A 12,255-nucleotide genomic window follows, 5' to 3' on the forward strand; every position below is an offset into this window, starting at 1 on the left:
TTGAATTCAGGTTTCTCTCTGTTTATAATTTTTTTTCAAGTTGATGGTGCATGACAGAGTACATTCGCCTACCTTTCCAAAGTGAGAGACATTTCTTCACATGTCACTGCCTTTGTTAAATTCGGTTTCACTGGTTAGTTATCGTTAATCTTTAATTTTTTGATACATTTCTTTTTGATAGAAGATTTAAGGCTTTCTAGTGTTGTAACGGCATTTATGTTGTTTAGTCTGTTGATGAAATTATCTATAGCAAAGTGCTTAAGATTTTTTCAGGTTTTTTATTATTTCAAGCCCTACAAAAGGAGACCAAGTTTGTTTTCAAAGAGGATTGAAACTCTAAATTACACGGACGTGAAGGAAAACATCGTTATGTTCATTCTAATCATGCTTGCCGTATCTCTTTGTGTTTTAGAGGTCATATTTCTTCTTAAGTAAATACACGCATCAATAGACAGACAGATTGGGTCATCATCCTTGAGTTTCACTGTACTTTCGGTTCTTTACTTCATACAAACCCCAAATTTATCAGTTTGAAAAAAAAAGATAACATGCCCCTCAGTACTGTAACACGTCTGTTCTGACTCTACCGATGTGAGTGTGAGTGTTTATGTTAAAATGTTTAAGTGAGATTTTAAAAAAATGGTCAGCTTGAAAACGCGAACCAATACTGTGACGCTCAGTCTTTTGATGTGGTAAGAAGAAATGGTACAACACACACACACACAAAGAGGGCTTGTAAGTTCACATTTCAGTCTGTCTGCACTGTAATGGTAACAACGCAAGAACATAGGGATTATTATGCCACACAGTCCTAGAACAAAACAATGCATCACCCGTTGTAAGCCATTTCATTGGCTATACTTATTTTCTTACCGCGTTCACTTCGAATTGACTTGAGCAGCTATTCACACAGTGACGAGAATGGCCATGCTTTACTGGGTCTATCCTATAGGCGATTTATATAAAAAAAATATTTTAAAAATTTAAACTAATGCACGAACAATGGTTCCATGGGCGACCATTGTCCGTCTTATTGCAAAATACATCAACATTTAATTTAACCGTGCAGATCGCTAGAACAAACCTCTGATCATATACATTTTGAAAAGTGTTGTGTGACACGGATCGCCATTGTCGCTTGGTGTCTGCTTTCTTCTTCGAAAAGAGATCGTTTCGTCTTGACTATAAAAATTTAATTTGACTAAGTTTTACGCACTACTTGAACTCATACATTTCACGTTGTAGGTGTAAGCCGTCGTTCTCAGTTTTCTGGAAGTTCGTTTTTGCGTTTCTCGGATGTGATACTATTTTTTATGGACCGAACGAAATTTCTTTTGGCGTGAATCAGGACTCGTGGTTTTGTGGCAGAAATGGAGAGCATTGATTAAAGCCCAGTTATGTCGTCTTCGAAATCGCTGACACGGATTTGAACTAACACTTCAGGTTTTGTGTGAGGCGATACGGTACATCATTGCCTTTTACTTCCTCAATGAAATCGTTTCATCTTATTGCAAAATTACATTTGACTAGGTTTCATACGCAGCAGGTCTCTGTATATAAGGAGAGTGTCTTAGCGTCAGAGTATTCATTTCGCTCTCAAACGATCAAAGATGGAAGAGTCAGCACAGATCGACCTGCTGGTCAAATATTTGCTAAAAGTCATACGAAAACATAATTCACATACGAAAGTGGCAACAAAACTTACTCTTTTGGTCGTTGATTTGATAAGAGTCATACGAAAGTGTGTAAGTGCTAATGAAGTTTGCTATATCTGTAAAGGTAAATGGGTATTTGTCTCCAGAATACCTGCTTCGTCTAAGAAAGAGAGACAAAAGTCAAGATACCTAATATCGTTGTCAGGAGAAAGGACACTGGAATTCAGAGTGCCCTACGAGAAAAGAGAATAAACAAAAACAAGACGAAACAGAGAAGAGGGATTCAGAAGAAGAAGAAATTGAAGATGATGAAGAACTTGTGCCAGTAAAGACATGGAAATGGAAAAATTGACAATGTGAGCCGATGCGTTGGCCCTGATGTGAAATTTCATACTACCTTCTAAAAGAGAATAGACCAGAAAGAACACGTAAGTGTCTCTTGGTCTTGACATTGTATAATAAGGATGGCGTGTTTTGTTTTCTACTCACACTTTATGAAATTGTGCCCTTTCACCTATCTCTATCCCTCTGGATCATGTTTTAGTTAGAATTGAAATGGAAGGATGTTTTCCTTCACGCACGCTCTTTAGGCATGCAAGTCGGTAAACAATAGTCAGTCTATTCCTCCATTATTTTGTGTCTTGATGTTTCCTAAATCACACACTGATGCCATAAAATAACGGGTTCAATGGGTTTTGTAGTGTTGGGAGTGGGGGTGGGTGGGGTGTAGGTGTTTGGCAGAGTTGGTCATTGCAGGTGAGGGCTTAGGTGCTTTCAAAAAACTTTTACTTCTTCACTCTGTGTTGATAGTATATTTGGAGTTTGTATGCGTTCGCGTACGTTTGTGTGGATAGTTTATTTGGGGTTTGTATCATCTCCCTTCTGTGTTGATAGTATATTTGGGGTTTGTATGCGTTCGCGTACGTTTGTGTGGATAGTTTATTTGGGGTTTGTATCATCTCCCTTCTGTGTTGATAGTATATTTGGGGTTTGTTTTTTCCTCTTCCCTCTGTATGTGTATGTGTGTATGTGTGTGTGTGCGTGTGTGTGTGTGTGTGTGCGTATGTCTGCGCGCGTACGTTGTGTGGGTGTGTGTATTGGTCTCTGTTTGTCCGTATAAAACTCACTTTATCCCTATCAGATACACTCTACCTACCTACCTACAGTAGCGCGCATTCAGGTCAGCCACTTGCAACACTGTTGATATTTATTACTAGTGTTCAGTACAGTGACGTCACTGACGCTGGAAATTTCGAGACTATAAATATCGACTTGGGGATTTCCACATTTTGTAGCTATACATATATACTAGAATTCATAAACAGGAACGTCACTCAAGCTGAGGCTATAAAAAGACAGTGGGATTTTCCAAAGGAAAAACCCACAAGTTGGAGCTATAAATAGATAGTGGGATTTCATAGGAATTTCAGCTGATTATAGATACATAGGTATTTATCCACGATCGTCACAGAAGTTGATATTGTAAGTAGTTACTAATTTTATCTATTTTATAGTGTGTGTGTTTATGTGTGTGTGTGTGTGAGTATGTCTGCGCGCGTACGTTGTGTGTTTCTGTGTGTGTGTGTGTGTGAGTATGTGTGTGTGTGTGTGTGTGTGTGAGTATGTCGGCGCGCGTACGTTGTGTGTGTGTTTGTGTGTTTGTGTGTGTGTGTGTGTGTGTCTGCGCGCGTACGTTGTGTGTGTCTATTGGTCTCTGTTTGTCCGTATAAAACTCACTTTATCCCTATCAGATACACTCTACCTACCTACCTACAGTAGCGCGTATTCAGGTCAGCCACTTGCAACACTGTTGATATTTATCCCTAGTGTTCAGTACAGTGACGTCACTGACGCTGGAAATTTCGAGACTATAAATATCGACTTGGGGATTTCCACATTTTGTAGCTATACATATATACTAGAATTCATAAACAGGAACGTCACTCAAGCTGAGGCTATAAAAAGATAGTGGGATTTTCCAAAGGAAAAACCCACAAGTTGGAGCTATAAATAGATAGTGGGATTTCATAGGAATTTCAGCTGATTATAGATACATAGGTATTTATCCACGATCGTCACAGAAGTTGATATTGTAAGTAGTTACTAATTTTATCTATTTTATAGTGTGTGTGTTTATGTGTGTGTGTGTGAGTATGTCTGCGCGCGTACGTTGTGTGTTTCTGTGTGTGTGTGTGTGTGAGTATGTGTGTGTGTGTGTGTGTATGTCGGCGCGCGTACGTTGTGTGTGTGTTTGTGTGTGTGTGTGTGTGTGTGTGTCTGCGCGCGTACGTTGTGTGTGTCTATTGGTCTCTGTTTGTCCGTATAAAACTCACTTTATCCCTATCAGATACACTCTACCTACCTACCTACAGTAGCGCGTATTCAGGTCAGCCACTTGCAACACTGTTGATATTTATCCCTAGTGTTCAGTACAGTGACGTCACTGACGCTGGAAATTTCGAGACTATAAATATCGACTTGGGGATTTCCACATTTTGTAGCTATACATATATACTAGAATTCATAAACAGGAACGTCACTCAAGCTGAGGCTATAAAAAGATAGTGGGATTTTCCAAAGGAAAAACCCACAAGTTGGAGCTATAAATAGATAGTGGGATTTCATAGGAATTTCAGCTGATTATAGATACATAGGTATTTATCCACGATCGTCACAGAAGTTGATATTGTAAGTAGTTACTAATTTTATCTATTTTATAGTGTGTGTGTTTATGTGTGTGTGTGTGTGAGTATGTCTGCGCGCGTACGTTGTGTGTTTCTCTGTGTGTGTGTGTGTGAGTATGTGTGTGTGTGTGTGTGAGTATGTCGGCGCGCGTACGTTGTGTGTGTGTGTTTGTGTGTGTGTGTGTGTGTGTGTGTGTGCGCGCGTACCTTGTGTGTGTCTATTGGTCTCTGTTTGTCCGTATAAAACTCACTTTATCCCTATCAGATACACTCTACCTACCTACCTACAGTAGCGCGTATTCAGGTCAGCCACTTGCAACACTGTTGATATTTATCCCTAGTGTTCAGTACAGTGACGTCACTGACGCTGGAAATTTCGAGACTATAAATATCGACTTGGGGATTTCCACATTTTGTAGCTATACATATATACTAGAATTCATAAACAGGAACGTCACTCAAGCTGAGGCTATAAAAAGATAGTGGGATTTTCCAAAGGAAAAACCCACAAGTTGGAGCTATAAATAGATAGTGGGATTTCATAGGAATTTCAGCTGATTATAGATACATAGGTATTTATCGACGATCGTCACAAAATGGAACGAAAAAATTGAAAAAGAAGAAGAAAATGAGAAGAGGAAGAAAGAAGAGGAGGAGAAGAAAAAAAGAAAGGGAAGAAGAGTGTAGGAGATAAAATAAGAACTTGGTGGAGAAAAAGAAGAAATTAGAAGAAGAAGAAAACCCAAAGGCCCTTTTCAGGGCCAGCCATATTTCTCGAAAAGAGATAGCCTTTCCATTGCCTACCCCTTTTTTAAAAAATTTTTTTTAAAAAAAAAAAAATCCCATGTTCCATTCCCTTTGTCCCTAAACAAGCCCAAACTCTATTCCCCATGTTAAATTCCCCTTGTCCGTAGAGTGACCCACGATTTATTCCCATGTTAAATTCCCCTTGTCCGTAAAGTGACCCACGATTTTTCGCCATGTTAAATTTCCATTGTCCGTAAAGTGACCCAGGGGTCCCTGTAATGCTAATTCCCATTGTCCGTAAAGTGACCCCTTTCACTACTTATGAGATACATGCTTACAAGTACCAATATAATTGTCAGCTGACATTACATACTGTTGTTTTTTTTTTAAATGGCTACCTGTACTATGCAGCCGACACTTGTGATTACAGTACTTTCATGCCGAACGATTTTGTTACCAGTTAGATGTTCCTGCAATCGAACCTACTCCTCTCATCGAGCTAAAGAGCATATTTCAATGGAATACTAGTATTACAGATGCATGTACAAATTTCAAATGGAATACTAGTATTACAGATATATGTACAAATTTCAATGGAATAGTAGTATTACAGATATATGTACACATTTCAAATGGAATACTTGTATTACAGATGCATGTACACATTTCAAATGGAATACTTGTATTACAGATGTATGGACAAATTTCAAATGGAATGCTAGTATTACAGATGTATGGACAAATTTCAAATGGAATCTAGTATTACAGCTATATGTACAAATTTCAACTGAGTAGTAGTATTACAGATATATGTACACATTTCAAATGGAATACTTGTATTACAGATGCATGTACACATTTCAAATGGAATACTTGTATTACAGATGTATGGACAAATTTCAAATGGAATGCTAGTATTACAGATGTATGTACAAATTTTAATGGAACAGTAGTATTACAGATGTATGTACAAATTTTAATGGAATAGTAGTATTATAAATGTAATTACACATTTCACTGGAATAGTAGTGTTACAGATTTATGTACAAAGTTCAAATAAATACTAGTATTACAGATGTATGTACAAATTTCTAATGGAATAGTAGTATTACATATGTATGTACAAAGTTCAATGGCATACTAGTATTACAGATGTATATACAAATTTGAAAAGAGGTAGCAGAGTTACAGATGTATGTACAAATTTCAAATGGAATACCATTATTACAGATGTATGTACAAAGTTCAGTGGCATACTAGTATTACAGATGTATGTACAAATTTCAAATGGAATACCATTATTACAGATGTATGTACAAAGTTCAGTGGCATACTAGTATTACAGATGTATGTACAAATTTCAATGGAGTAGTAGTATTACAGTTGTGTATACAAATTTCAAATGGAATACTAGTATTACAAATGCATGTACACATTTCAAATGGAATATTAGTATTACAGATGTATGTGCAAATTTCAAATTGAATACTAGTATTATAGATGTATGTACAGATTTCAGTGGAAATACTAGTATTACAGATGTATGTACAGATTTTAATGGAATAGTAGTATTATAGCTGTATGTACAAATTTTAAAGAAATAGTAATGTTACAGATGTATGTACAAAATTCAAATAAATACTAGTATTATAGATGTATGTACAAAGTTCAGTGGAATATTAGCATGACAGATGTATGCACATATTTCAATGGAATACCAGTATTACATATGTATGTGCATAATTGCAAATAGAATAGGAGTATTACATATGTATGTACAAATGTCAAATGGAATACTAGTATTACAGATGTATGTACAGATTTCAGTGGAAATACTAATATTACTGATGTATGTACAAATTTCAACTGGAATGCTAATATTATAAATATATGTACATATTTGAAATGGAATGCTAGTATTACAGATGTATGTACAAAGCTCAATGGAATACTAGTATTTCAGATGTATGTACAAAGTTCAGTGCATTACTAGTATTACAGATGTGTGTACGTATGTCAATGGAATACTAGTATTACAGCTGTATGGTCATATTTTAATGGAATACATGTATTAAAGCTGTATGTTCATACTTCAGTGGAATAGTAGTAAGACAGCTGTATGTTCATATTTCAATGGAATACTAGTAGTACAGCTGTATGTTCATATTTCAGTGGAATACTAGTAATACAGCTGTATGTTTATATTTGAATGGAATACTAGTATTATATATATATATATATATATATATATATATATATATATATATATATATATTTTTTTTTTTTTTCAAATGGAATAATAGTATTACAGATTTATGTACATATTTCAGTGGAATGCTAGTATTACAGATGTATGTACTATGTTCAATGCAGTAATAGTATTACAGATGTATGTACTATGTTCAATGCAGTACTAGTATTACATATGTATGTACATATTTCAATGGAATACTAATATTACAGTTGTATGGTTATATTTCAAACATCTTGACGAAAAAGTAAACAATGCAGAGTCTATTTGTCCATGAACTGTTTATTATTCTTTTAATTTTTCCACATACACGATTACCAAACATACACGTGTTCACACGAATTATGGTTTAACTTTTGTTTAAAAATAACATCAAGAAATAATTGAAAGCAAAACCATAAACAAAACCCAAAACAAATATGAGAAATGCATTAATGAACCTCTTCTCTTATTTTTAGTACAAAACGGATGGACAGACTTTTCTAGGGTTTGAACATATTACGTTGGTGCCTTATGAACCTAATCTGATTAAATTTTCCATGCTTTCAGACAAGCATGTAAGTATATGTTTTCTTATATTTCTCTGCTTATTTTATAACTGTCTTGAATACCTATTATTTCGAAAAAATAGAATGATGAATATGAAGTATCGTTCAACATGGGCGTTATGAATACACTAGTTACAGAAAGCGGAATATGCTGAATGGATCAACATGGGCGTTATGAATATAGTATTTATCATGTAAAGTCCACAGCAGATAAAAATATTTAGACGCCACCCGTGGCTTGCAGTGTACTAACTTTTCTGGGAGCATAAATAAAGGTTTTCAATTGCCATAGGGTACATAAGGCTATCGGTACAGTAACTTGATATAAATGCTTGAATCGCATCGTGTTTGATAGCTGGAGGACATCGGATCTTGCGCCCCAAAATGGGTTCGATCATCCTACACCAAGTTAATTGATGTCGAGCTCAACACAACAATACACATAATCTCTGGAACATTACATCCTACTCTTTTACCATGTCTGCCGGTGCTCAGCAACATTATTCTTACACATATGCGTCGCCAGGAAGCAACCACAAAAGTGTTGGCTAAGATCTATGCCAGTGAAAAACTTCCACTGGACGTGCCCATCACCGCACATCCAGCAGTGCGCTTGACGTCGAGAAGCACAATCTGGTAGGTTCGTTACCGGAAGATATGACAACTATTTCGGCATGGGGTGTCGAGTGGTCTTCAACAAATGTTGTAAATCACTTCCTCATAGCTGAGCCATCTGTCTGCCTTCCTGATTTCAACCTTTCACGTCATCTGTGGACCACGCTAAACTGCTTTTGGACAGGACAGGGTCATTATGCTGTCAACTTTGTCCGATGGGGCCAGGCCACTGACTCTTCCTGTTGCTGTGGAGCTCTACAGACCATGCTGCATATTGTGAACAACTGTCCACTGACAATGTTCCCCCGTGGACTGCAGGCTCTGGATCATTTTCATTTGGCTGCCAGGTCCCAGACACTGAGGTTTTCAGATGTGCAGGCATTCTTAGCCTCTACAATCTGCTAATGAAATCACAGTTAGGATGGATCGGCCATGTCATCAGGATGCCAGAAGAGAGACTACCAAAGAAAATCTTCTACGGCGACCTGAAGGAGAGAAAACGATATCAGATGGTCAGAAGAAATGCATCGAAACTTCCCTCAAGTAATCCCTGAAAAACTTTAACGACAACCGTGTGTTTGGGCTGATGCAGTTAGCTTTTCAATGTAGAGGCTTACAAAAGACAATAAAGTGTATAATAATCTGCCTTATCTCTTATAGGTTTATGAAGAAATTTTAATATTTATATTATCAATGGAAGGTTCTTCGATGATAAAAGGGGTCAGTCCACATGCATAACTCATAATGGTTGCAATGTAGCTGATTGTATGATATTTTTCTTCTGAACTATTTAGTTATGTCACCAACTAAGGAGTAGGGACTAACAATGAATCTACATATTTTCCTCTTAGACTGTGTCAGTGTGTGAGAAACGAAGGTAGAAAACAGTAAGTGTTAATGATTATCAAACTTTGTTTGGATGAAGAGAAAACTAGTATTGATAATTGTAACCTTACTAAATGACAATATTTTCGTCTTACTGAAGACAATATACGGTCATTTGTAAGAATGTTTAGCACAGACTATGAAGACACAAACAATGATCTTTCCAGATATCTTGAAATTGTTATTGACTTCTCCCTGTCACGTGTTTAGGCTCGAATGAACAGTAACACGAGAAAGAGTGAAAACAACAAGCTTTGAAAAATACAATAATTTATTTCCCTGGAAAAATTATGTAAAAATGAAAAAATATGAACTTACGGTTTTATAGAATCAAATCCAAAACTAATCCAAGAATAAAATTTTTGAAGTCCTAATAACAAAATGTTCTGCTGATTTCAATTTCGAATCCCGACGAAGAATGCAAGATGGAAGACGATGACGTGTGCTTTAATCTGTAGTATTGAATTCAACAGTTCTTTGTAGTAACAAGAATTATCATACCGGTTTTAGAAATTTGAATTAATTTGTATAAAAACTGTCCTTGTTCAACAATTTCACATGAGCACATGTATTTTCCAGAAAAATAACAGAATTAATCATTTTGAATCCAAATAATTTGAAATAACTCCCATCCAAGTAATCTGAAATAACTCCAAACAGCACGATATACAACTTCCAGTGTAACAGCCCAACTTCTACTGAGAAAATCTATCTAAAACAAAAGTTATATTGTCTTCTAAAACATAAAATGGGGGGTCACATGATCATGTTCTAAAAGCTCGAAGAAATTAGGTACTTGTTAAAGATCAAGTACACCCAGTGTGGCCCTGATAAAAACCAATCATTTTGCTCTAAGAAATAAAAAATAAAACAAATTGTTTACATCTTAAACACATAGATGTCCCATAATGATCTCGACAACAACCAATCATTTTAAAATGACCTCGACAACAACCAATCATTTTAAAATAAAAATAGAACTTATTTACGTGGTTGCTACTAATTTTGAATCAACGTCAGGATCTAGACCAATACCTGGTGTTTATAAAACGAACAGTCAAGGTCAAACTATTTTCTGGAAAACGTATCATCTCGAGTGGATAAATTTACATTACAACAGCATTTAATGAAATTTTGTTTTAAAAACTGATAAACAATTAAATTGAAATAAATATATGTTAAATCAGATATAATTAAATCAAATATACATTACATCCCTTAGAATATTAGCTCAATTATATCAGGATCGATTTTTCAGACGAGAGGCAAGGCACCTAATGTGATAACAGAACAATCACTTTGGTGGAATAAAGAATGCGATAAGGCAAATCATAATTAAAAAACCCTACTGTTTACGACACTTTAGATTCTCAGAGACTGAAACCGACCCTATGTTATATTGGGAGCATAAACCAGTTTTTAAATCAATAATCGCACTCAAGAGAAGATACAACAGAGTCCCAGATGAATATATTACCTCAAGTGAAGAGACATCATCGACAATCTTGGCATCGTTTGAAAGGGGAAACGCATTATTCTCAACATTAAGTGGAACGAATCTCATTTACAGGATGACGACTTAAATACTCCTATTACAAATGATGCGATTATGAGAAGGTTTACTTAAAACCAAAACCTTACACGTTTTTATCAGTGCACGAATGAAGCGATCTTACCATTCATTAACGCTCTATCTTCGAATCTGGCTGTTTTCTTAATCAGTGGGAGAAGAGCATTATCTGTCATATATATATATATATATATATATATATATATATATATATATATATATATATATATATATATATAAGTATCTCCCTTATTGGTACTCTGTGCAAAGCCTTAACATCTTTTCGTCCGTCCATCTACGGGAGACGATGATGTAGTTTCAGAGTAAGTTGTTGTTTCGCCTTCTTCCTGATTCTCTTTTCAGCATGCTTTTATGTTCCTGTCTCCCTCGGCTTTTTGAACGCCCTGTCTGACAGCTAGGCGCCAGGTGGAGCGGTCGTTAGTACAGCTCTCCCAGTCGTTGACGTTGATGTTGATCGTCTTCATGTCCTTCTTGCAGACGTTTTTGTAATGCAGACGTAGCCGTCCAGTCGGTCGTGTGCCTTCTGCAATCTCCCCGTATAGCAGGTCCTTGGGAATGCGGCTTGGGTCCATTCTCTTGACGTGGACGAGCCAGATAAGGCTCCTCTCGATGAGAATGGTGGGGAACATGCTGTTCATGTTGGCGCGTTCCAGAACCTTTGTGCTGCAGGTATCCCAGTTTGAAGCTGTTGAGTTTCCACTCGTGTCTCGCGTAGGTGGTATATGCCTCGCTGCTATAGAGGAGTGTGCTGAGCACACAGGCCTGATAGACGCGCAGTTTGGTCTTCTCAGTGAGGTTGGGGTTGTGTCAAACCCTCTGGTTTAGCCAGGCCATCACTGTTGATGCCTTGGCAATCCTGCCATTCATCTCAGAATCAATGGAGAGTGAGCTGGAGATGGTGGACCCAAGGTACGTGAAGTTCTCAACAACTTCCAAGTTGTACACATCGATGGTGATGGAGGGAGGGGAGTCTGCGTCCTGCACCTTGACCGTCGTATTTTTCAAACTGATGGCCAGTCCATACTCCTTACAGGCGTGAGAGAGGCAGCTGCTGCAGTCTATCTTCCGTGTGTGATGTCAAGGCTGCATTGTCGGCGAAGAGCAATTCACGGATGAGGATCTATGTGACTCTAGTCTTAGCACGGAGACGGGCAATATTGAACAGCTTGACATCAGCCCTGATATGGATGTACACTCCCTCGCTGAAGTCCTTGAAGGCATACTGGAGTAGCATGGAGAAGAAGATGGCGAAGAGCATCGGCGCAAGGACACAGCCTTG

General features: G+C 37.0%; 1 protein-coding gene across 3 annotated transcripts in view; it reads left to right on the forward strand.

Annotated features, from left to right (window-relative positions):
• Positions 1-12,255, forward strand: part of LOC149792267 (xaa-Pro aminopeptidase 1-like) — a 100,963-nt gene that overhangs the window by 85,274 nt on the left and 3,434 nt on the right. For all 3 annotated transcript variants that reach the window (XM_089970808.1, XM_089970806.1, XM_089970807.1), the window contains exon 22: positions 7,796-7,894. In XM_089970808.1, the coding sequence (XP_089826934.1) occupies positions 7,796-7,894 (99 nt within the window). The remainder of the gene's footprint in view (positions 1-7,795; positions 7,895-12,255) is intronic.

The sequence above is a fragment of the Sinohyriopsis cumingii genome, chromosome 9 (assembly GCF_028554795.1).
Source record: "Sinohyriopsis cumingii isolate HCF-2022 chromosome 9, ASM2855479v2, whole genome shotgun sequence".
Classification (NCBI taxonomy): domain Eukaryota; kingdom Metazoa; phylum Mollusca; class Bivalvia; order Unionida; family Unionidae; genus Sinohyriopsis; species Sinohyriopsis cumingii.